Consider the following 27,878-nt stretch of genomic DNA (forward strand, 5'->3'; position numbering starts at 1 on the left):
AGATTCAGTGTTAAATGTTTTAAATATAAAAATGAACTTTCAACTTAATCTAAATGGGGTTCATTTTCATATAAGTATGGGCCAAATTAGTTTGAAATTACCTTCCATGATTATATTAAATTGGTTGTTTGAATAAATGTTGCAGTTAGGTGTCAGTAGGTGCCTGTTTTCATGTGATTTATTTATTTTTTCCTAGTTGAACCTGGCTATAGATGAACAGAAAGAGAAAATTACCAAAAAAGTAATTCTTTCAATAACAGCGAAGGAACACCATAAGGCACAAGAAGAAGTAAGTAACTTACTTTTTAAGCTGTATGACAAAACTATAATGAGTGCTCATTTTAAAATTAAGACATATTTTACTTGGTTCTGATAGTGAACCAGCTATAGTTATCTGATAGCAACAAAATGGGAAAAAAAATTGGTCAAAACTGGAAGCATTGTATTGATCTAGGCAACTTGAAAAATAATTATATGGTTGAAAGAATAAATATTGTAATTTTTTGAAAATACTTCTGACAACTTTCTCATAAATTTCCTAAATTAAGAAATTATTACATGCAAGTTGAATCTGTAAATTATAACTAACACATGCTAACATAGGGAAAAGGTTAAGATTTTATTAAACTTTGAATAAGTACCAAATATTATTTTTATTTTCTGAGTTTCTAGGAATGGAGTTATTGTTCTGAATTTTAGAAATGCTAACAATGTTATCTCCTAGCAAGGAAAAACTGTAGTTTTCAAATGTCAAGCTTAAATGAGCTAATCATAAGATTCTGTAGGCAATATTATAATGAAGAACTATTAAAGCAAACCTTCTCTCCAAAGCTCATGCTGTGAAGTTGACAGCATATTCCATAAATGAAATAATAATACAAAATTGGTGTTAGACAAAAGGGGAAAATGATTTTCATGTAGTTTCCTGGAATGCAAAGCCATTTACTCTTTCTGAGGAGAGATCATGAATTTGCTAATTCCCATGTACCACTGTCAGTAAATAAAATCATAATCAACTTAAAGAATAAGGTAATGTGAATATATGAAAATTAAATTTTCATGTCATTCTCTTTTGACATTTCGGCAAAGAAATCTATCCAAGCTTTGGGGTTTTAATATTTTCTTATCATTGTGATTGCATCTGTCCAGCTAATTATGTATTTTACAAAAAATGAACAGGTACAATGCATCACATTTTCCTCAGAGAATTCAAGTCTTTGAATTAGAGATTCAAATTAATATTTGGGACTTGTATATGTCCATTATTAAAGACTATATTGTAAGTATAGATTGGTAATCTCAGTAGAGAATCTTTCATAAGAAATATTCAACTTGAATAGTTTCTAGATGTAGCAAATAACAATTGTATAGATTTAAGTTACAGTTCTCACTCATTCTACTTAATATTAACAAGTTAAAAGACTAGATTTTTTAGTTACAAATTTTAAAATATTACACTCTATTCATTTGGAAATGTTTTATCCCAGTTGGAGAGTTTTATTACATGTTTTATAGTAATTTAAATTGAATCTATCATGTATCTTGATATGGTAAACTTTAAGAAATACAAATAAATTTCTCTACTTAGTAGCATTAAAATTACATCTATAATGTGATGTAACACAGTGACAAATTATTATTAGAGGTAAATATAAAACACCTAAAAGAATGAACAGATAGATATTTTCTGCCTTTTAAGTATTGTAATTATTTTTTTTGATATTTTATGCAAGTCTATAATTTCATTGAAACTGAAAACTTGAAGCGGCCCAGGAAAATTATCATTATGCTAAATATATCATTTCAAATGCCACCTTGTTAGCCACACTGGAAATGAAAATGATATTTTCTGGAAAATCCAACAGTATTCATGTTTATTTGTTATTTCTTCTTTATTATCATCTTAATGCTTACTTAATACCTATATACTTCAGTGTTCTTCATGTACGATACGTTATTTGGTCCCATATTTGCTTGATCAGCTATGGCTTCAAATGCCTTCTGTTTGCTTAAAAAATCAAATATGCAGGAAAGGGAATATATTTTGTGTGTTTTGTGAGTATATGTGTGGGTGTGTATGTAATAGTCTCTAAATATATTCTATATGCTATGGTAATAATTTCTATGTTATTACTTTGAAAGTGATTATATTAATTATGATGTGTAATTTCTAGTGTTTGGTTAGAAAAAGTGAGTGCTGTCAAGTTTTGACCCTAATTCATATTCAGAAGTGTGAAATCATGGTAGTGAAGAGAAATGAAAATGTTGGGAAGGGGGAGAATTACTTCAAAATTTATTTTGCCCACAGTTTATTTTTTACAAAAATATTTTATTTCTAGATATAGTTCAAAATCCAAACTAAACATCATAAAATCTGAGATTTACATTTTTGCTGCCTATAGTTTTATCTTAAAACCTTGTTTTATTTCATGTAATTTTTCCACATTAAACCTAGAAATAATGTATGTATCATAAGACTACTTTGAGGAGATGTTACATGTTAAACTAATTTTTTGGAAATGATTTATTGGAAATATGCATGCAATTTGTTATTGTTGGTTTAAAAGTTATTCCAGGTTCTCTGAAAAATAAATACCAAGATAGGACTAGATGTGTATGTATTGTATTAGAAGAAATGTCTTTGAGAGAAATGGGGAGAACTCTGGGTAAGGCTGCAAGACCTATCAGACTGAAATGCAGGCTTGAACTCAAGTGAAGGAGAGAGGAAGGGCAGACTAGATGGAAACATCTTAGACACCGGTGCAGTCTTAGGAATGACTAAGCTTCACAGCGGTGAAGCTGATGGTGTATCCTTGACCTAAAGCTGTCCTTCAGAGGAGTCCTATGACTCCCTGAGTTAGACCTGCTTCAGTATCCTCAGCCATTGGTATCAACCTGGCGATGGATTTCAGAGCACAGTATCTGGGACTCTTGGTTCATTATACTCCTGTCGTTAGAAGCCTATGAGGCACATTCTCATACCTTCCTCAAAAGGTGTAGCTGACGTTATTCTTGTTGCCATCAACATAGCCTTATAAAGACATTAGAAATATCTTTATTTTAGGTGAAGGGGAATCAGAGTATACTTCTCCTGATGAGCACTGAGTAATATATGGAACGGTAGCATTACTATATTATACACCTGTAGCTAATATAACACTATATGTTAACTACGCTGGAAATAAAAATTTTTTAAATGTCTCTGTTTTAATGGCTCCTTCCTCTATGAGTGGATGGGAATGTCAGACTCTTGAATAGGCTTAAAAGCAGCACACAGAAGGGCCCTCTGGCTGGAAACAAGATAAGTCTTCTTCCAAGATATTTTCCATTTCAGAAGGGTTCTGGAAACTATTAAAAAGTTGGGAGCATTTGAAGCGGTATGAGTAAGAAATGGTGCACACCTCAAGTTCTCTTGTAGCTACACTGCAACCCATCCTTCTAAATCAAGAGATACCTTACTTTTCTCATAGGCTCTCATGTCTTTTCTAGTCTTTGTTCATCAAGTCTGGGTTATGGTTCTTTTTAACCCGGAAAACACTGTGTCCTTGGGCCTGAAATCAAGAAGAGATTTTAGGAAATTTAAAATACCCATTTTCATCTCCCTGTCCCCTTTCTGGTTCTTCTTAATTATGTCATAAATTAGAAAGTTTCTTGTTCTTAAGTTTAAGCACTAACCTAGCTTGGAGACCACCCCCCCCCCCATGTATTGTATGCCAAGATGACATTCCTTGCATAAAGGCTGCAGCCCTTTGTGCTGATTTCAAGTGATAATTTAGTGCAAAGTTCTCTGGAGTCCTCCTTACTAACATAAATGGACTCACGGGCACATAGCAATCAGGCAAACAGCTGAACTCATCATTAGAAAAACCAGGAGATCCTCAAAACCTCATTCATAATAGCCAAACTACAATGTACAGAATGTATAGCTCAGAACATACAACTTCAATATGCATACGTTTTAGAATGATTAGGAGCAGAATACTATTTTGTGCCAAAATCTAAATCTGAATCATCTACATCATTTCAAGAATTTAATAAATTCAAGAGTTACATGAATGTGTCGTAAAAACATGACCAAACTACCTAATGTACGTTTTTAAGCAAAAACCTCTGTGTATGTTTATAGACAGGTGTGCATTTGCATTCTTTCAGAAGTTTGGTCTTTTCCTCATCGAATACTCTTATTTTTTTTGCTACCTTCTGCTCATTTGTCCCTCTCCCAAATTCTGTACAAGTGTCACTTCCGTGCTGCATTTCCACGGAGAATGAAGAGTAGAATGTGTAGGCTTTCTGCTGCACAATGAGATGGTGCATTATTTCAACATATGCATACGTAAGCCTTCTTTTGTGAATGGGACTGATAGGGTCAGATAATGTTTAAAGGGAAAGGCTTTATGTCTCTCAGGCCTCTATGTTTCCACATGGATGCTCCCACACACACATAGATTGAATTATGAACAGACCCATTAATGCTGGGATCACAAAAGGTCAAGTTTTGTCTCCTTTTACCCCTATTCACATTGCCTTTGTAGAGAGAGAGAGAAAAAAAACGGATTTGCAGGAAAAAAAGATTCATGATGAGGAATTTTAAAGAGCATTTTTCCCCTTCTAGCAACATCTGTGATTTGAAAAAAAAATCATATTATGTAAAATAATTCAGGATTATTGTATTACTTATCCAATTTTTGGTATATGAGTTATTTCATGTGTAGGGTTGTCTTTAAGGGTAATATGTTATCACAATAACTGAAAATAAAATGTAGCACTTTGAGCATATGTTAAAGACATTATGAATATGTAAAGAAACAAAGTTTTTGTAAAATTGGATGGAAATTTTATCAAAATGTCAGTGGCAGGATTCTTGATATGTTTTCTCATATGTTTAATATATGTTAAGTTTTGCTAGGACATCTTATTTCATAGCTTTAACTTATTAAAAAAACAGGTGATAATTGGTATAATTATATATACATTAACAGATAATCATGGAACAATTGAAGTAGCAAAAATGATAGAGACGTTTTTTGAAGCAACAAAGGATTCATAGGAAATGAAACTTTTAAGCTCTAACCAATAGCCCTTTAGGATGCAAATGACATCACCAATTGTATGGTTGGTTGATTTCTGATGTCACATGAAATCCCCTATCTGTGAAAGGCTATGGATTGTGACAGTAAAACCAGTCATGTATAAAAATGTTCTCAAATCAAAGCCTGAAATAATAATAATTCTTCTTCTTCTTCCTCCTCTTCCTCCTCTTCTTCCTCCTCCTTCTTTTCCTCCTCCTCCCCTTCTTCTTCTTCTTCTTCTTCTTCTTCTTCTTCTTCTTCTTCTTCTTCTTCTTTTTTGGTGGTTTTCTGTAGTACAAAATATAGTAAATAAAACTGAAGAGAGCAGTATTACTGACTAGCCTTATACATTAAATGATACTTAGTATACTTTAAAGACTACATAAATTATGTCTTTTTGAATCATTTGATTTCAATAATTTGAAATAATTTTGATTCATATGATTTTGATTCATATGATTTCAATCATATGAGCCCAGCTGGGGTTAGGGCTAGGTTCAGAGAGGATCAGTGCTTTGGAGAAACGGCATCTGGAGTCTTTGTATTTAAGGGCTTTGGTTCTTGGATTTAAATTTTGTCAGATAACTATAAGAGCAAGTCATTTGGCCTGTTTTGGTCTCTAGTTTTGGTATGATACATATTATTATCCATCATTTTTGATGATAATTCTGGAGGGTAGTATATGAAAACAAGCCTGGAAACTGACTAACATTGGATCATTTATCATCTCTATATTTTAAATGTTACAACTTTATAATAGAGTTAACAGTACTATGGAAAAGCAGAGAAATTCGCTCCAGAAAATAGATCTTTAATCTTGAATACCATGCTGAGGAATCTGGGGAAGTAACTGGAGGGTTCAATATGCTATTGAAGGTAGATTAATTTTGTGGAGGTGGCAGGATGAATTTGAGGTGGAGAGACCACTCAGTAGACCACTCAAAACTCACTTGTTTTGGTAATTCAAGTAGGAAGAGAGGATGAGGAAATGAGGGCATGGACCAGGTATTACTTATACAAAAGGGAAGGTAGGAGAAGAAATATATGAATTTGGAAGAAGGGTTGGCAAACTACAGCTGTAGGGCCAAATCCAGCCCATTGATTAGTTTTCTAAATAAACTGTTATTGAAGAAGAGCCTGGATGGCTCAGTTGGTTTAGCCTCTGACTCTTGATTTCAGCTCAGGTCATGATCTCAAGGTTTGTGAGTTCAAGTCTGGTGTCTGGCTCTGTGCTGACAGTATGGAGCCCGCTTGGGATTCTCTCTCTCCCTCTCTCTCTGCTCCTTCCATGCTCATGCTCTGTCCCTCAAAATAAATAAATAAACTTAAGAAAAAGTGTCATTGGAATACAGTCATGACTATTTATTTACATGTTGTCTGTGGCTACTGTCAAAGTACAACTGCAGGTTCGAATACTTTTGATGGAGACTATGGGCCATGAAGCTGAAAATATTTATTATCTGTCCCTTTTAGAGAAAAAGTTTGCAAATTCTTTATTTAAAAGAAGGTTTCTTCAAAAGAAGTAGATAATTGATGACATTGGGACAAATAAGAGAGTTATGAAAGACCAAAGAAAAATGGGAATCATTTAAATTAGCTTGTTCATATGCACATAATGCTTCTAAAGTTCTTGAAAAAAGTTAAATGTAACTGAAGTGTATATATATACTTATAAAAAAACGTATGTAATCTTGAAATAACTACATAGAATATAAAAATTAATACTCAAGTTATATGGATGATAGTACAAACTTGTTTTCATTGACTTCTCAGAAATCCTCTGCAGAAGGGATAGAAATCATGGATATAACATCAGAGTTGGAGTACAGACTGGGGCAAATACAATATTTTCAGTTGAAAGAGAGAGAAAGAGGATGAGGGAGCCTCTTGGAGAACAATTTCCCTTTGTTCACTATGGACATTGAAGTGAGATAGAGAATCTATGCAGAAAATAGTTTCAAATTTTTATCTGCATTATGTGAAGTAGGTTAGGGATAGGAAAGATACACCAAGAAAAAGAACCAAAACTTGATGTTCAGAAAACACCTAGATTTAAAAAAGACGAACTATAATAATATAATGTGCATTAGGCACCTACTATAAGTTAGACATTGTATTGTTCATTCCGTAATCTCATTTAATTCTTAATATGGTAAGGCTGGTATTATTCTTCATTACAGATGAGGGTTTTATTACCTGTTCATTGTCTCTCAGTCAGTAAATGGGAAGAGCCATGATTTTTAACCCAATATTTCAAATAGACCATGCTCTATTCAGAGTCATTCATAATTCTAAATGGGTCTAATTTAATCACTTCAAAGATTCATAGATAAAGTGAATTTAAGCTTTTAGTCTCTTTTGTTCACTACCATATGTCAACTAGTGTTTGTGAGAGAAAACATAAATCTGTATAACACAGTGTTCATATAATAAAATTAAATATTGTCATTGGTACATAGTTGGGAATAATTGAAGTCTTAGGAAGATTTTATTTTGTTAATCAGTTTAGAAGTCCTTTGCAAACTTTTCAGAAGCATGTTTCTTTTCATATACAGAGACATTTTTCATTCCGTGATTGTAAATGGCTACCTGAAGTGCAAAGGTTATAAATTTTCTCATAAATAAAATTAGTCGATGGAAGAATGCATATCTTTTCTGTTATCTTTACTTGAAGGTGGATCTATACTCAAATTCTTGTTTTGAAGTCATTTTTCCTCCCATCAAACTAGGTACTCAAAAATCTAATAGGTGTGACATCAACAATTACTTCTTGCTAACAACTCTTGTAATTTAACCCCTTCAGGTGAGCAGGCTGATTGATGAATTGCAGACAGCTATCAAAAGCAACAGAGGTCATCTCTCAAAACTTGGCCCCCAATTACAGGCTGAGCAGGAGCAATTCTCCTCTTATGTCTACCAACACATTAAAAGCCTTCCAGCAAACACTCTTATCCCGGGAGGCCTGCAGCTCAAGGTGGGTGTCATTCTATAACTCTCGCTGGGTTCAGCTAGAGACGAAAACACTCTGCACCATTTGAAGACCCTTCTAACAATGCCACTCAGCTTGAATTTCTTTTGATATTGTCTTTCTCAAACTGGAGTTTGGCTTACAAGTGCTAATATTACCATTCAGGCAGTATGTTTTAAAAGAAAATACCTAGAGGCCTTTGAAAAGTGGATTTATAAGCTTAAGTAGTTTTTCCAACTCGAGAAAGTAATTTTAATGAAGAAATTTAATCATGTGAACATTGAATACCTTTCCAAGAAACATATATTTTTAACAGGAGTCAATATGTGTTTCAGTTAAAAAAAATAGCTTATTTAGAGAAATAGGCAAGGCTTTAATAATTGACAGACAGTGGCAATAGGAATTAGAGGTGAAAGGCCAGGTGACTGATTGATGTTCAAACTACATTTCCAAGGAAAAGGATCTGTATTGGATAAGTGTGACACATGTCTGAGTTCACTTGGTAAAATCAATACTTAAGAATATACTGGGAAAAAAGGTGAATTGGTTATTTGTCAGGACAAGATGGCTAAATGTCCTAGGCTACCTTTTTTTATAACATCTTTCGAAGAGAAAAAGAGTAACTCATACTTTACTAAAGTGGATTAGGTACTGAAAGCTTAAGGAATTTAAATACTTTTCTTTATCATAATCGAGTGTCCATGTTAAGTCTGTCAATTGTTCTATAATTTCATATCCCACATTTCAAGAGAAAAAATTTGAATTACTCAACAGATGGCCCTTTTCCATCTAAGTAATGAACCATTACGACTCATCATTTTCTTTGTTTATATTTAGATATGAATGTGATAGCATTCAAAGTAATTATATTTTGATCAGCCTTTATCTCTATAATTCTTCTTTCTTAATTTCAGTTTTATTCAACAAATATAAACTTTATATTGTAATTATGAACATTTTATTTTCTATCTATAACTTTTTCAAATGACATTTACATGTTTGCATTTGGAATGAGAATATTACCATGCAAAAATTGACCTTTGGGGAAACGTAATTACACAATAAACAAAATTTATTTTCCATAATCTGTACTAGTCAGCTAAAGGTTTAGGAAGCGATGCTTAAAACATCAAGGTCAGGATTCCCATAGTACAGTAGCATTGTTCTTTTCCACACTTCTGACATGGTTACAGATCTATTCCAGCATTTTGCAAAGTACTTGCTATTGATTAAGACAGGAACTAGGTGAGGGAGCATGGTTGCCTTAACATTTATTCCCACTCGTTTGTATCAGCAACTATCATATGTCCTGGAAAAAAATGAAAGTTTTTTTCCCCCTCACAGGTTTGTTCCATATTTCTGAATTTTTTCTAAAGTTTATTTATTTATTTTGAGATGGAGGGAGGGAGGGAGAGAGAGAGAGATAGGGAGAGGGAGAGGGAGAGGGAGAGGGAGAGGGAGAGGGAGAGGGAGAGGGAGAGGGAGAGGGAGAGAAAGAACCCCAAGCAGGCTCTGCACTTACTGAGCCAGATGCAGGGCTCGATTTCTTGAACCATGAGATCATGACCTGAGCCAATATCAAGAGAAGGACACTTAACCAACAGAGCCACCCAGGTGCCCCTATTTCTGAATAATTTTTATCACATTGGTGATAGTTATTCACATTAGCACATGGGCTTGATAGCAAATATTTAACTTTAGGATCTGAGCTACTACTCTCATATGCTTCTCTTTTTAAAATGCTTTAAAATTCTTTCCGTACTAGCAAACAGAAGAGGAAATGTATATATGCAAAGAAACCATCTTCTTGTGTTTGGTTAGACTCACTGTGCTGTTCAGTACAGTACCCATGAGCCACATGTAGCTATTTAAATTTAAATTAATAAAAACTAATTAAAAGGAAAAATCCAATGCCACCTCTCATATGTCCATGACTTTCCTGGTTGTAGCACTGAAACCTTCACATCCAGGAAACCTCTCAGTCCCAGGCAAAACAGATGGTCGGTCACCTAGTCTTATCTGAGTTCTCTCTCCCTTCTCTAAGGTGTTCTCCATCTCTATTATTCTTTTCCCATGAGCTACTCAGCTTCTCTCCTTTTGCCCCAGTTTTCACCTTGGGACCATCCAGTTTCTCTTAGGGAATAAATTCCTTTCCCCATATTCCAAGAAACCTGGGCATCAGCCATATCCTCAGGCTTTAGCACAGACCACTGGTCTTTGAATCTTGGCTGTCATATTAGAATCATTTAGAGACGTTTAAAAAAAAATCAATGCCCCCATCTCCAGAGGTTTTGATTTAATTGGTTTGGTAAGCTGAATCTTGCTTCTACTGGTCTGAGATTGCTGATTGTTAAACTTTCAGAAATTTTGTCAGCCAGTTGTTAAATACAGCCATAATTAAAAATTATATAAACTGGGTACCTGGATGGCTCAGTTGGTTAAGTGTCCAACTCTTGGTTTTGGCTCAGGTCATGATCTCATAATTTGTGAGTTTGAGCCCCCCCATCGAGCTCTGTGCTGCCAGTGTGGAGCCTGCTTGGGATGCTCTCTCTCCCTTTCTCTCTGCCCCTCCCCCACTTGCTCTCTCTGTCTCTTTCTCTCTCAAAAATAAATAAATAAACTTAATTTTTTTAAATTATATAAACTTACAATTAAATAGGTCACACCTAAAGGAAAGGTAATAGGGGTGCCTGGGTGAGCCAGTTGGTTAAGCATCCAACTTTGGCTCAGGTCATGATTTTATGGTCCGTGAGTTCGAGCCCCAGGTTGGGCTCTGTGCTAACAGCTTGGAGCCTGGAGCCTGCTTTGGATTCTGTGTCTCCCTCTCTCTCTGCCCCTCCCCCACTCATACTCTGTCTCTGTCTCTCAAAAATGAATAAACAATAAAAAAATTTTTAAGGGTAATAGTCTTCACTTCCTAATTATTTTATTACATTTTGTTAGTACCTATTCTCCTTGAAGTTATTTATGCTATCATGTGTGTATAGTAGAAACACTATATAATGGTCTGCTACTGTGCATCTCTTCCAAAGTTTATATTCAGTGATGGTTTGTAGTAACTCAAAATTGTTGGGAGTAGATGTTTGGACTGATGGGAAAGAAACTGAGATATGTAGTTTTCTAAGCCAGTTCTTATGTCTGAAACAGCCAGAAAGGAGAGAAAAAAATGGATTAGCAAAGTATATCCTAAATATTCAGAATTGCAAATCTTAGAATTGAGGCATATTCCTGTACTTCCTCTTAACTAGGGAGAACTTGCTAATTTCGACTGAAGAGATATTGAACAAAAGCCCACAGCATACCATCCTTAGTTAATTCCAGAATCAGTTCATGTCAGTTGCCTGGCTGAACTCTAATTTTCCATGGGGTGTGGATGAGCTGCCCTTACTTGGAGCACATTCTCTAACCCAGTTACCTCTGAGTTACTGTGGCCAAGACCATATATTTTCTGGTTATGAATAACTATCTCACCTTATGACATGACCTATGCAAAGTGTTAGATGATATATCCATAAGCAAATATGTTTTCTATTTATAAATCAAAGTCTAGTTCTAGTAAAAAATAATAAAAAATAATACAAAAAATTCCCCTTTTCTATCCATTTTGATCATAGAAAGTACCTGATTAATACAATAAATTAGGATGATCATCTTTCTAATTTTCTCTCTTTGATGAACTATCACTCTGTTGAATATTTATAGTTATATATATATTTATTTATATATATTTTATTCATTATAAACATATTTGTTATATATAAATATATTTATTTACTATAAATATTTATTTTACTTATTTTTAGTAAAAATTTAAATAGAATAAATTTAAATAATTTTAATTTAAATAAATTTAATTTTAAATAAAATTATTTTATATTTATTATAAATATTATATTTATTTATTATGAATATAAATATATAAATATATATTTACTTATATTTATACATATTATACCTCTATGTTTATATATACATTTAAATATATTATACATCTATGTTTATATACATACATGTGTGTGTACAAAATAATATTGTGTGTGTACAAAATAATTGATTGTAGTTGTCATCATCTTCTAGAGCAGAGGCTCTCAATGATGGTCTAAAGGCCAGGTGTGATTCAAAATCCCCTGGGGTGCTTTTTCATATTGTATGTGGTTGTCTTTACCTCTTCACTAAGGTTCTCATCCTCATCATATCTCTCACTGATAATTTACAAATAGCAGCTTTTGGCTAGATCTTAATACTAGCAGGTCACCTCTCAAAAGGACACACTCTTCCTGTGTTCCATATTGCCTCAGTCCCATTTTTGCAATTACATGGCGTAATAGTATCGAGTTTAAATGGACATAAAAGACAAAGGACAGAGAACAACTAAACTGGATGTCCCATCACTGGTATGGGAAAGTTCCTTGTTAAAAAAAAAAAGAATATTGAAAACATGACATAACAACATTAAGGGGAGTTTTAAGAAACAGTTACATCACCCATAACCACATTATGTGTTATAAGACCATTCTCACTTTTGCATATCATTTCCATTTGCACTCATTTGCCCTATATACTCATAACACAGTGTGCGTTTTTTTGTGTTCTGGTAGACTCTCTTGCTTTCACATCATGGCACCTTTTAGGTTGATGAAATTTCTTATTGTTTTTAGATTTAGGAGTCACACTCAATGCGCACCATAATTTATGAAGTTCTTCAGGTTTTGGGAGCAACTTCTTACTATTCCAAACCTTTACTTACCTTATATCCTCTGTCAATGCCTCCACCCCCAGCCACTTTGAAAACATCTGCTATAGCCATGGCTCAGTGACTTCTGCTTTTCCAGTCTTGTTCTTTCTTACAACTCCTCCTCTTCTTTGTCCCCATGGAGATGCTGTCAGAAATGTTAGTGTTTCCCTGGGAGAACAGGAAAGAAAGGGTTGATAGGAAATGGTATTAACAAAGCTTTAAGGGATGGTGGGTGGAAAAACTAGAAGGAAGTTGTGTGATTGTGACAGAGAATTGATAAGCAAGAGTGTGGGATGTGTGAGTGGGTGGGAGACAGCATGGGGGAGAACAAGTGGAAGATGGGTACAGGGAAGTCTTTACAGTAGAATTAGTGCTTTTCACACACAATTGGTCAATAATGCTCTGTGGGTTTGCTTCCAGTAGAGGCAGATCCAATTTCTGTGAGGGCTAGAGCTTATACAAAGTGGAGGAGAGGAAGCTCTTTAAAATGAGGGCTTAAAGCGGATATTTATTTGGAATGAGAAAGTAAATCACAATGAACTAATGGAGGATTGGAGAGTCTTTCTTCTGAGACCTTTTATAGGCAGCTTCTCAGAAATACTTACATAGAAATACCCCTTAATTGCTAGGGAGTTGTTGGCTTCTCCTCCCCATTTATAACACTCTGTAGCTCCCAGCAACTTCTAGTACTCTCATGAGCTGGAGCAAGTAAGGGTTCTGAAGCTTAAATCTTCATTAACTTTACATTAATCCATTCTGGTTGTGAGCAAGGGAAATATGGTGGATTTTAGTAACCAAACCAAAACAAAACAAAAAGATTCCGATGGCTGTGATTTTAGCCTTTCTATTTGTGTACTGTTTGGTTATATTGTTCTCTTATAAAGAAATTTAAGCTTTGGTAAAGGGATCATTTGAAGATTTATTTAAAAAAATTTTTTAAGTTTATTTATTTTGAGAGAGGAAGAGCACGTGAACAAGGGAGGGGTAGAAAGAGAGAGAGAGAGAGAGAGAGAGAGAGAGAGAGAGAATCCTAAGTAGGCTCTGCACTAACAGCAAGGCTCGATCTCACCATCCATGAGATCATGACCTGAGCCAAAATCAAGAGTCAGCCGCTTAACCGACTGAGCCACCCAGACACCTCCAGAGATTTACTGTTAAAAGAATATCGTTGTCCAGCATCTAGTTCATCTTCTGGGTAGTATGGTAAGCATCTAACAATTTGTATTCTACCGGTGACAGAAAGAAAAATGATTTTAAATGATTAGTGCAGTAAATCCGCACATTATCCAATACATACTCTGTCTGCAAGGCATTGTGCTCAGTACTATGGGAAGATGCAGAGGAGCCGGAAACACACTCGTGGCCCATTCCCACGGTTATTTTCATACAGTTAGAGCAATATGATGCCCTTTGAAGACAATGAGACTAATGTGTGGGCTTTCTTAGCTTTTTGCTACAATTTCATCATCCTAGTTTATCAGCTTGTTTCTATTTAGAAAATGGGATAATTTGACTGATAATAGAAAAGATGCTGTTATCTGTGATACCTTCCAGGCTTTTCCTATGCTTTGGATATCTGAATTTGGATTTAGATATTTGAATTTGGAATTTGCTCTACCAGTGGCACAAGAGCACTATGAATCCATTTGAGATTTACATTCTATTTGGTGATCATTTTTTAAAAGTTTAAAGTTTTCTAACCATACGTATAAAAAGAAAGTTTATTTAAATATTTAGGAATCTATGGAACAATTAAATGAATAGAAGGAAATAACTGAGGTTATCCATAAAATAGTGGCAAGATTGTTTTTTTAATAGACTCATCCCTCATGTGTATTATGTCCTTATTTCCATTGTACATCCTTTGATTTTTGTCTTTCTGTTTAACCCACTTTTCTTCTATATGTATTTACAATCCCTGAATGCTGTGTTATTTCACCTACGTTATTTAAAATAAACAATGGAAAAACAAATTTAGGTTATGCGTTAAGTACAGATACTAAAACATGCCAAGATGACATTCATTTTCAAAGGAATTGTGGCTAGAGTGGCAAAATTAGAATATTCAAGGTTATTGTTAAGATTTTAAGAACATTCAGGGCGCCTGGGTGGCTCAGTCGGTTGAGCATCTGACTTTGGCTCAGGTCACGATCTCACAGCTCGTGAGTTCGAGCCCCGCGTAGGGTTCTGTGCTGACAGCTCGGAGCCTGGAGCCTGCTTTGGATTCTGTGTCTCCCTTTCTCTCTGCCCCTAACCCACTCGCATCCTGTCTCTGCCTCTCTCACAAATAAATAAACATTAAAAAAAAAGAACATTCATTAAATGTTGAGCAAAATGTCAAAATGTGATGAAGATAATCAATTTTTATGTGTGGATTTTATCATAGTAGGCAAGTGTTGGATTGCTCCTTTTAAAGGCAAGAAACTTGAGATCCTATGAAGGCCTTCCAACATTTTATGGGATAACTATTAGCAGTAGGCATTGAAACCACTCACCTACCCTGCTTTCCATTCTCCTTTCCCTTTTCTTCCCCTTCCCTTTCTTCCCCTTCCCTTCCCTTCCCTTCCCTTCCCTTCCCTTCCCTTCCCTTCCCTTCCCTTCCCTTCCCTTCCCTCCTCTCTCCTTCTCTCTCTCTTTCATCTTTCAACTGTTGGGGGGATGGTGGGTGGCGGAAATGCCAGTGTATTCACCTCAACCTATTTCCTGACAGACATCTGCAGCCAGGTGTAAATCTGTGTGCAGGAAGATTGTATCTTCCTAGACCCGCTGAAGAGAAAAACTGCATCTGTATCAAAATTAGGGAAGAGCAATTGGTTGGGGCATCAGCTCCCATGCAGAGCTGGTTGTAATGAGACCAGCTTTCCTTGCACAGTCCTGACAGCCTTGAAGGTGCCCAGAGAATTGCCAGGTGGGCAGTCAGCAGGGAAAGTCCACAGGCCAGAGCTGGATTACTGTCCCAGCAGTTACCCGGACTAAATGCAACCACTGAACCTTACTGCTGTAGGCACGCTCTCTCTCTCGGGGAGATTGTCCTTCTCCATAGCAGTTAATTTGTTTTTACCTCTCAATTAGCTTTTTCACAGAGTGTTTGAGATGCTCAAGTCATTGAGATTCTCTTCCTACATATGCTCCCGTCCCCTGGATTACCCACTGACATCTATGTTAGCCCAACTCACCATGAATATTATTAAGCGTCAATTCATCATTTGAACGTAGAAATGAATACAGATTTTCTAGTAAGTGCAAATGAAGTGATATATTTACACCTACTTAAGATTCTACTTACAATTTCAATAATGTTTTATGATAAAAAATGGATTATTTACTAAATTAAAAATGTACTGCCAAAGATGGTAAACTTTTGTATAGGTTTTAGTTACCCAGCGTACTGATTCATTTATTAAAGGGAAAATTAAATTTACAGACATAGTTGATACATTTAAACAAGAAATTGAATAGCATTTAAAAACATATACTCTATCCAAAGATGAGAATATGATCTCTGAGACTGAGAATTTGGGGACGTCTCATGATTTAGCTCATATTTAATCTTAAAAGTGTTCGTTTTCCCCTAATAAAATATAATTCGGGGGATGTGGCTGTTTTTCTCATTTAAAAAGGCCTTATTTTCTTTGAAAAGAAATATACTGAGCCCAGGAACTTCCAAAAGCCTTTATTTACTAAGCTCTGGTATATATCATATTATACCCAACTACTGACAGGACTTACACATCTGATATTTTAATCCCAATTAAATATAATTTTACGCACTAAATTAATTTAGACAAAGTGAGATCCTTATTTCATTTCTTCTTGAAACATCCTCATGTATAAAGGGCTTATTGAAATTACTTAGCTTAGAACATGACAGGCAAACAAATTTGCCTTGCCTCTGTCATCTAGATAATTTTGAACATTTTCTTATCTCAAATTTAGTGAGAATTGTAATTGGATACAAAGAAAATATTTTTATAGGCCCATCACCTTGTTTTGAAAATTTTACTTTGTTCATAGACACAGAAAAATGGGGTGAGAGTGAAGCTCTTTAAAAAATATTGTAACAAAACAATGAAATGTGACTTTATTTAAAAAAATTTTTTTAATGTTTATTTTTGAGAAAGCACAAATGGGGGAGGGGCAGAGAGAGGGGGACAGAAGATCTGAGGCAGGCTCTACAGTGATAGCAGCAAGCCCAATGTGGGGCTCGAACTCACAAATGGAGAGATCATGACCTGAGCCTAAACTGGCTGTTCAACTGAGCCATCCACTCACCTCACGATGAAAAGTGACTTTAAATGCATAAAAGAGGGAATGTGGGCCCACTCCCAGGTGAACTGTGAAGCCTCCAAGGGCCATTGTGCAGGTTCTCCACCCTCAGCCTCTGTTGGCCTTTCCTCCACCCCCACCTCCCAACCCCCAATTCAGACAGTCAGATACCCCATGTTCTCATTTACCACCTTGTTTCAAGATTTACTCTTTTGAAAAGGGCATGCTGCGCTTTCTTTCAGTCTAAGACGGTTTTCAAAAAAAATAGTTTTCTTAGATCAAAATTCTTTTTTGGAGTCTACTATATAAATGAAAGTAGGATCTACCCCATTTGAAGCCAGATAGTGGCGGCCTCCACAGACTCACTTATCGGGTTTGATCTCCCACTTGGGACCACAGACCCCCACTGTTGTCCTCTAAGGGGTTCCAGAGAGCAGAGATTAGAAATCACAGCATCACATAGGGGCACTTGTACCCCAATGTTTATAGCAGCACTCTCAATAGTAGCCAAATTATGGAAAGAGCCTAAATGTCCATCAACTGATGAGTGGATAAAGAAATTGTGGTTTATATACACAATGGAGTACTACGTGGCAAGGAGACAGAATGAAATATGGCCCTTTGTAGCAACATGGATGGAACTGGAGAGTGTGATGCTAAGTGAAATAAGCCATACAAAGACAGATACCATATGGTTTCACTCTTATGTGGATCCTGAGAAACTTAACAGAAACCCATGGGGGAGGGGAAGGAAAAAAAAAAGAGGTTAGAGTGGGAGAGAGCCAAAGCATAAGAGACTCTTAAAAACTGAGAACAAACTGAGGGTTGATGGGGGGTGGGAGGGAGGGGATAGTGGGTGATGGGTATTGAGGAGGGCACCTTTTGGGATGAGAACTGGGTGTTGTATGGAAACCAATTTGACAATAAACTTCATATATTGAAAAATAAATAAATAAAATTAAAAAAAATCACAGCATCAAAAGATCAATAACCTATAAGGCTGAATAGCATTTCTTTTGTGGTATTTTAGTTATGACAAAGGAGAAAATCTCTAACTGGAATTTCAAGTATTGACAAGTTGGTGGGAGAGATATTTTTGGGGTCAGAATCTTTTGGCTTTCACCTTAAATCCTACCCCGTATGCAGTCACCCAACTTATACCTTCTAAATGGTGGGCTCTGCTACAACTTAAAGAGGAAATTTAAAACGTCTCTCTCTCTCTCTCTTTTTAATGGTCACTTATTTTTGAGAGAGCCACACACAGTGCAAGCAGGGGAGGGGCAGAGACAGAGGGAAACACAGAATCCAAAGCAGGTTCTAGGCTCTGAGCTGTCAGCACAGAGCCCGAGGTGGGACTGGAACTCATGAACCACAAGATTATGACCTGAGCCAAAGTTGGAGGCTTAACCGACTGAGCCACCCAGGCGCCCCTAAAATGTCTCTTTTAAAATAAATTATCTTCTTAGGTACCCCTTTTCTGGGCTTAAATATAATATTATTTGATTTTTGGTCCAGATGCCATTTAGACTGATAAAGTTTAGCAATTCCATAATTTGTTTTCACTTAAGTGCGTTTTCATTTCCTGGGACTAAACATATTGGCTCCTTACCTGTGAAATACCATTTAAAGACATCTATTAGGCATTAAAACACTTTTTCTTATATGCAATATAAATATACTAATTAATTATTAAGTTTTAATTGCCTGAATCCCATAATTTTAATATTTGCTTTGTGATTATCACTTTATCTGAATATTTAAGTTAGACATGTTTACTGTTTGGTTTATAATATACATTTGAGAAAATACAGAAAATGCGAATGTTCTAAAAATTAGTAAGTCTATAAAAATGGAAGACATAACAGTACATTTATTTGATTTAATGTACATGTAATGCTAATTCAGTTAGAGTTGATTTTCTAGCTCCAAAGGTGACTTTGAATTCTGATTGGATGAAGATTTTTTTTTCACGGCTAATTAGCTTCTTACATAAGACAAGTATTTCATTTTAATTTTCCTTTTCTTTGACTTAGGTTAAAAAAAATCTTTTACTGTAAAATACATTTCTGTGCCCTTAAACTTTTTCATACTAAGTTTCATATTAGTATACTTCCTAATACTAGATAAAAGGGTGAACTTTGATATTTGTAATTAAAAACACTATAGGACTTGATTTCTAAAGATCTCCTTACCCCTTATGAGTCGAATTGCCCCACGCGAGTCATCTAACCTTTGTGAGACTTCCCTGTAAAATGTGCGGTTGCTTTGAGTATTGAGTAATTTCTGTGTGTAACTGTGCGCCATGCACTCCCGATTGCCGTGCATGTGTGTAATGGGTGCGGTGCCACACCACCAGAGTCCCCTCTTCGGGACTGAGATATCCACCCCTCAGCTGCCACAACTATATCTTTATTGGGCGGTTGCCCTCTGTGTAAAGGAGCTGCATCTCCCAAGACTAGGCCTTCATCCTGGGGGCAGGAGGCAGCCAACATCTGGTTCCCGCACAGAGCAAAGGCGTGATTGCTCCCTTGCCTCAATTCTGGCCTATGCTGAAGGGCCGGCCATTCTAGCTCTAGGGCTCCCACCAGAGGCCTCTGTTGCAACTGCATCACACTCACCTTCACCTGCCCCTTCCTGCTTTCCTCACTCCCTCAGCTGTGCTGCTTCCCAGAAGGCTCCCCAGTAAAATTCCTGTGAGTAAATCTTGGTCTCAGAGTCTGCATCCTGTGGATCACAATTTAAGCCAATGTGTAAGTTAACCTTGTTTCAACATATTTAATTATATCCACTGAAATATGCCAAGTACTTTTGTGTGGCTATTTTATATTCCTTTTCTTCACTGGACCTCTAGCAGTAAATCCTGTTACTGTACAGCCTCCCAACTTTTAGCAACACACTGCAGTGTCATTTTCTTATTATTGCCTCTTGACAGCATTGTATCCTGAGGTATTTTGAAGCCTAGGTGTTTGGCCTTCCACTCACGCACAGAAGAGCTTCCTGGGTGGTCTGCCCAGCAGTTATGGAGAGTTTGGGAACCTGCTGTTCCCCCACAGCTAGCTCTTAACCAGACTTATAGTATTAAAGGGTGGATAATGGCACTGAAGTAGGCCTTATACAAGTCCTTAAATAGGTATGATAAATGATGCTGGGCAAACCTGTCAAAGAACCACATTAGGTCAAAATTCATTCAGGTCATCTTTCCCCATAAAAGTGGAAGGTTTTTTTAGTCACTGTCTCTATAAAATCTTCACAGTAAATAAAAAGTCTTTTACTACTTCATTGGTATTTTTATGCCTTCACAAATACTACATATGAACAGTTATATTTAGTTTGGTTTCTATCCATAGACACAGACATCATATTCAGAAATATTAGCTTAACAACAAATTTTATTTCCCAACCCTGCTAATATACACGTAAGCAAGTAAAATTACTCAGGAACGAACAAGAGAAATGGACCATTTCTTACCATGTCCATTGTTGCTACTCTGGTTTGAACCACCATCATCCATCCACCCTTCAGATTACTGTTGCTCTCTATAGTCTACTCTCTGCCCAGGAGCCACAATGATCCTTTTAAGTTAGATCTTGTTCTTGCTCTGTTCCAAACCTTCCAAAGAGTCCCCATTTCTCTTCCAATCCCTTAACCCTCTGACTTCATGTTACTTACTCTCCCTCTCTTACCACTCTGCTCCAATAACACCAGTCTTCTTGCAGTTCCCAGAACACACTGGACACGTTCCTGCCTTAGTTTCTTTGCTCAAGCAGTTCCCCCTGCCTGCAATGCTCTTCTCCCAGCCTATCTGCTTGATTAACTCTCTCCCCACCAACTCTTGACTCAGATCTTTCCTCTCTTGAAGGCCTGTTCTGGTCACCTGCTTCATATGGTGTTCACCACACCCTTTGCCCTCCCTTATCCCAGGCCCTATGTCCCCTTCCCTTTATTAGATACCACTTAGCACCTTCTAACACTCTCAGAGGTGCATTTACCACACAGCTAATGAAAATTAAGCTTCAGGGTCCCTGCTTTGTGTAGGCCCCTTTCAAAACCCTAGAAGAAACATTAGCAATGAGTACACATGGCCACATGTTTCTGTAAAATTTGCAAATATATTTTAACTGTAACTGGTTGAGACCATTGCCCATTCCTAGTCCAACTTCCTCTCGGTCAAGAGTTCTCTTGTATCAAGTAGTGTTAAGGTGGCAGCAGGCATTTTTGAGGTCTGGCTGGAGAAAATTGAGTGGAGATACATTTAGTTTGAATGTAGTGGGATGTAATTAGTGTTTTACAATCACTTCCCTGTATGGTTAAGTTAGCACTAACCGTTCTGATATGGAAAGAGTTCCCAGGAAGATGGCCACTACCTGCTGGCCATTGAGTGTATTGCTTTCTGACTATGGACTAGAGTGCTTGGCATCAAAAGTGTATGGGTGGTGGAGGAGAAACATGGTGGGAAAATAATAAAGCCAACTATTTGTAGGAAATTCTTCCACATCTTATAGCTCATATTTTAAAGAACTATGATCAACGTTTTCCCAAATGTGACATCAATCCTAAACATTTTTATGAAATGTCCAACAAAGTTGTGAAGCTGAGAGATTTCTCCAAACAAATAATATTTTTTTTGATTAACCATGCTAGAGGGAAGAATCATCTTCCTATTCTCCTTATAGAAAATGTTACCAAATGACCATATGAAGAGATGATCAAAGACAATTCAGCCAAAATATGTGTGTTGGGTAGTTAATTAATGGAAATATTTTGTAATGGTTTTTGCTATGTGTGAGCTTTTTAGTGTGTGTAAATTGTTGTGATTTTTTTCTTTCATTTTAAGTGAATATCTTTTATCTAGTTTTACGTTTGTAATTTTGCATTCTTTTTGTTAAAGAAGGCCCACCAGTTGTATTGAAGGTCCACCAAGCTTATACGGTTTGGTGGGCCTTCTTTTTTTTTTTTTTTTTTTTTTTTTTTTTTTTTCTTATCAGATAGTTTTATTTTTTTTTTTTATTTTTTATTTATTTATTTTTTTTTTGCTTTCTTTAAAGAAATTTTTTTTTTTTTTAATATATGAAATTTACTGTCAAATTGGTTTCCATACAACACCCAGTGCTCATCCCAAAAGGTGCCCTCCTCAATACCCATCACCCACCCTGCCCTCCCTCCCACCCTGCCCTCCCTCCCCCCCCCATCAACCCTCAGTTTGTTCTCAGTTTTTAACAGTCTCTAATGCTTTGGCTCTCTCCCACTCTAACCTCTTTTTTTTTTTTTTTTCCTTCCCCTCCCCCATGGGTTTCTGTTATGTTTCTCAGGATCCACATAAGAGTGAAACCATATGGTATCTGTCTTTCTCTGTATGGCTTATTTCACTTAGCATCACACTCTCCAGTTCCATCCATGTTGCTACAAAAGGCCATATTTCATTTTTTCTCATTGCCACGTAGTATTCCATTGTGTATATAAACCACAATTTCTTTATCCATTCATCAGTTGATGGACATTTAGGCTCTTTCCATAATTTGGCTATTGTTGAGAGTGCCGCTATAAACATTGGGGTACAGGTGCCCCTATGCATCAGTACTCCTGTATCCCTTGGATAAATTCCTAGCAGTGCTATTGCTGGGTCATAGGGTAGGTCTATTTTTAATTTTCTGAGGAACCTCCACACTGCTTTCCAGAGCGGCTGCACCAATTTGCATTCTGGTGGGCCTTCTTTAACAGAAAGAATGAACAAACAGCTTTTACAGGACCTGAATGTACCCTGACCATGCTATGTGATTTCCTTACTTATTTTGTTCCTCAAAAGCAGGAATCTTAGTTCACTGGTGTATCTTAAGCACCTGAGCAGTGCTCGGCACATGGTAGGTACTCAGTAAATATTTGTTGAGTGAATAAATTGATCAACAATATTACAATAAGACATTGGTGTGGGACACTTGGGTGGCTCAGTTGGTTGAGACACCAACTCTTAATTTTAGCTCAGGTAATGATCCGAGGGTCATGGGATCGAGCCCCACAGTGGGCTCTGCTCTGAGCATGGGGCCTGCTTAAGATTTTCTCTTTCCCTCCCTCTGCTCCTACCCAACCCACACGCATGCATGCACACACACTCTCTCAAAATAAATAAATAAACTTAAAAAAGGAAACATTGGTGTTAATCTAATTTAATCCTTCTTAACAAAAGTTAAGACATGACAGAAAGTACAAAGACTGTCGTTCATGGAAAACACTCCTTAAAACTTTTTATTTGTTGTAACTAGTCACAGAAGTAACTTCTTATTCATAGGTATTTTCTTCAGTAGTCATTAGCTACCATGCCTTTTGAGAGGATCTGGATCACTTTTTTTTTTTTTTAAAGGTTCTATTATTTTTCTCCTTAGGACCCAAGACTCGCCTCAGCTAGCTTTTTCCATCATCCCACTCCAATGGTAGGAATTTAATTTTAGAGCTGTCAAGAGGTGAGGCCATGCAGAGAGCCACTGGGAAGCCAATACAGCGGTCGGTATTTCTTAAGCCAATGATCAGGCAGCAGTAAAATAAAAGTAGACTATTTTTTTTATTTTTCTATAGCTAGTCAATCACAGAAACTCTGCTTAGAAAGCTATCTTTGTTTAGACATTGAACAATAGAAGTAAAAATACTTCTCATACAAAGGAAGAGAAAAAAAATAATAATTAGATTTTAGAAAAATGGGCATAGTAATAAAGATCTTAAAAATGAGAGGTAGGCCTTAGGAAAAGCAGAATCTCATAAAATTTCAGCTTAGGGAATTTTAGTTTTTATAAAAATGCAGAAAACAGTACATTACACAAGTGACTAATTGTCACACTGGCAGTTAGCTTTTTTAGTGTGTGTAAATTGTTGTGAAAGGCTTCTTTCACTTAAACACCTAAAATTTTATTTAAACCCTAAAATATTTTTTTAATGCCTTTATAGAGATTTTGGAGACTAGAGCCTTTTTTTTTTTTTACACTTCTATTTTTACATTTATTTATTTATTTTTGAGAGACAGAGAGAGAGTCAGAGCACAAGTGGGGGATGGGCAGAGAGAGAAGGAGACACAGAATCCGAAACAGGCTCCAGTCTCCAGGCTCCAAGCTGTCAGCACAGAGCCCGACCTGGGGCTCGAACTCATAAACCATGAGTTCATGACCTGAGCTGAAGTCGGACGCTCAACCTACTGAGCTACCCAGGCGCCCTATTTTTTTTTTTTTTTTTACACTTCTAGACCTAGAAGGGCAGACTTCTTACTGGTAGTAAAGAAAGCAGTGAGCTACTGAAGGTCTTAGATGTTGGCCAACTCCTATTTGCTCTCGCAGTTTGGCAGTTCGCTATTTTCTAGAGCATTAATTTTCTGTACTCTGATTTCACGTCTAGCAAGTCTTGACAAATGAATGTCAATAAGTCCCCCAAACTGAACTTTTGTCAACACTAACCTTGCAGAATATATGACACCCAGAATTGAGACTATCTTTGCTAAATGTCACTATTATTTAAGAGCTCTGTTCCAGGTTATGGCCCTGAAGAGATTGTTGGGAGAGTTGGATTCTCCACCCACGTTATTTCCTGTAGGTTTGTAGGCAACAGTTGAGTTTACAAAGTTCCTTGCAAAAGTAGAGAGATTTCTTGCTCAGAATTGTGTATGTACTCAGAAAAGAAGTTTTAAAAAATCCCTGTTAGCGAAAGATGCTATAGGGGGTGGGATATCAATGTACCAAGGCTGACAGCTGCATTATCTCCACTGGACTATCAGCACAGTGAAAAGCACTGAGTAGAAAAAAACCCACAATTCTTGAACATTATTACTCATATAATATTATGAGTATATAAATAAATATATAAAAAATATATAAATATATATTTATATATATAAATATATAAATAATAGAAATAATTATATAAATATATATTTATATATAAATAAATATATAATTATATAAATATATATAATAAATATATACATATTTATTTATAAATATATATTTATATATAAAATAAATTATATATATAAAAAAGTATATAAATAAATATATAAATATATATATATATATATATATATTTTTTTTTTTTTTTTGCTAAAGCCTAAGGAAGTGCTATTCATTCACATTATTTCCCAAACTAGGCTTGGACTAATTAAATAACTCTCAAAACTGTCTCAAAAGCAAAATCGATGGTTTTCTTTCCTTTTAAATAAGGTATTTTCCTAAATTATCTTCTCTGGAAATAGCACTAGAGATAAATAAAATGACTACTCTGATGTGATAGGTGTATCAGAAAGGGAAGAAGAGAAATTTAGAGAAAAAATGAAATAAGAAAGGATTTAAATTATTCAGGCCTCCTTGGCCTGCTTCTATTCTTAAGAGCCTGGTGAATGGATTGGCATACCCCATGTGGGTCCTCATCATGGTCAGAGGATGGTGTTTATTCTAGTGGTTCCCCCCCGTGTGAACTGGTTTGTTTGGCTACTTTTGACCAGAACATTTGCTAGCATTTTTTTCCCAGTGAGTGTTGCATAATGCAATGTTAAGAATTTTATCTCTGCTCTCAACAACTTGTTGTGCATGTGCACTTAAAATGGATGGCTTTCATCGTACTGTCATATGCAATGAATCTGTCAGGTTGAATTTCCTTTTAGTAAGTCAGAAGATGAACTGAACACTTATATATTTTATTATTTTAATTTTTTTTTAAGATTTTTATTTTTAAGTAATCTCTACACCCAAGATGGGGCTTCAACTCCCAACCCCAAGATCATGAGTCACGTGCTCTACTGAGTGAGCCAGCCAGGCACCCCATGAGCACTGATATATTTTAAATATAAATCAAAGATCCCTCACGTAATTGTGGCTTTATGTTTTTCAAAAGAATTAAATAAAGTGGTTAATTTGTTGCTAACTGACCTTTCTTTGGTGCTTGTCCCATTTAAGCATCCAGTGCAGTGAGTGATTTCTCCTTTAATATCCCCACGTTTCCTTCTATTTTAAAATGGCAGGGAATGCCAGTCAGGTTAAAGATACTGAAACTGAAAGGAGGAACAAGGGACGTTCCTATACTGTTCTAGTCCTGTTGATTTTCATTGCCAGTTACTTGCACATGTTCATAGAAACAGTCCTTGCCTTGCACAGTTCCCATATGCAGGACTGTCAGTCGACACCATATCGTGCAAAGCCAGGAAAGCTTACCTTTATATATGTATGTATGAACATATGCACGAATGTGTATGTGCATGTATTTATTTTTAATTTTGAATGTGCTTATTTCTCAGATATTTGAAAATGGTAAAGACACTGGAGAGATCTCTGTTTGTATCAGCAAAAAAGACCTGGAGTCCAATAGCCCAACACAAACTGGTGATATGTTGGAAAAAGTGAGTTTACTGACTGGCTGTTTGTGGCTATATGTGTCTCTCAAGTTACTTGCAGTTAATTTAGACAATTACATCTTTAAAATTGTTTTGGGGAGATTAATCATTTGCTGCTCTGTAAAAATAGATAGTCTCAAGCTTGACTTTTGAATTTCTTAGGCTCTCAGCTTTAAAACAGCATTAACTCTTGGTCTCATACTTAACAGTATCTTAACCTTCATTCTGCCTGTAGTTGGAAATCTGTCTACACTGTACTCTGGGATTGCCCTCTTGTTTACACTTTGAAAGGAAGTGACATGATATTCAGTGGAGGGTATGTTCTGGGTTGAGGGTATTTCTAAGCCCTAAACCGTAAGCAACTAGCATATAGTTAGTCTTCTCCTGTGCTCATTGCGGGCATGTCCAGATGGTTTATCTTAGGCACTCTTACCTTTGCTTATTTTCCAGACAATTGGGATGTTTCTCAGGCAGAACCAATATGTTCAGGGTCTTTATTTTGGGTCTTTGTCTTGCATAAAAGGACACTGAATACCCTGTTGTTTACAAATTGGGGTTATGCACCCAAGCATACACCAGTGTTTTGGGCTCTGTTCCTTGGCCTTTGTTTATAAACTTGCTCCTTTCCCTTCAGTTCAGCACCCTCTGACTTAATCTCTCCATGGTGGTATCCATTACCTGGCCTTTACAGTCAATCACAGGAGTTGTATAGATTTTCATCTGATCTGATCATTGGCTGGACCCAGAAGAGATAGGAAACTCTACCTGGATTGATTAGAGAGAGAAGGATCAAGAGCCTTGATTGGTTTCTTTTTACCTTCACATCTCTGACTATATAAATCAACATTGTATAAAAGACTTCCTAGAATCCTCTACCTATTTCCCTCTTATTTGTATTAGAAAATTTTACTTTTTGGTTTACATTAAAATTGAAGTCAGTATTTATGTTATCTTATATAGGAAGATATTATTTTATAGAAAGTTTTTGTGTTGGCTTATGGCACATTGAAACTGACCTATGCTTTGCTTTATATGCAAGTAATTCTAGGGGAAAAACTTGAATTAGGGGCACTATAAAGCTCTTTGTTAGGGAGATTCCCTTGTGGTACCCAAGGATGACTATTCCCTTGGCACGCACTTGTCTCAATCATTAGCCTAAGATGTTTCACACTCTTCTCAGGTCCTTGAACAAATTCTTATCTTATAAAGACTTGGTGATGATAGCTTTAAAGATAAATGGGTGAAGATTATCGCAACTTTTGGTTGCCATGACCCTGCCCTAGCCAATGACCTAGAGATGAAAGGCACTGAGGCCCTGACCTCCTGTAGGCTGTTGAATGCTCATCTTTGAACACCTAAAATTCAGTCTGTCACCAAGTTGAGAAAATAGAAATTGCAATGCTTCTCCTGTGAAAATGAATTTGGTTAAGTGGTCAGGTGTTCATATGCTCCTGCCACATACTCCTATTCTCTGTGTACAT

General features: G+C 36.2%; 1 protein-coding gene across 2 annotated transcripts in view; it reads left to right on the forward strand.

The window, feature by feature from the left end:
- DCDC1 (doublecortin domain containing 1) overlaps positions 1-27,878 on the forward strand; it is a 485,161-nt gene that overhangs the window by 224,348 nt on the left and 232,935 nt on the right. For both annotated transcript variants that reach the window (XM_053899858.1, XM_053899859.1), the window contains 3 exons: positions 197-289; positions 7,873-8,043; positions 26,302-26,403. In XM_053899858.1, the coding sequence (XP_053755833.1) occupies positions 197-289; positions 7,873-8,043; positions 26,302-26,403 (366 nt within the window). The remainder of the gene's footprint in view (positions 1-196; positions 290-7,872; positions 8,044-26,301; positions 26,404-27,878) is intronic.

Source organism: Panthera pardus, unplaced genomic scaffold (genome assembly GCF_024362965.1).
Source record: "Panthera pardus isolate Hobbes unplaced genomic scaffold, ASM2436296v1 HiC_scaffold_12, whole genome shotgun sequence".
Taxonomy (NCBI): Eukaryota; Metazoa; Chordata; class Mammalia; order Carnivora; family Felidae; genus Panthera; species Panthera pardus.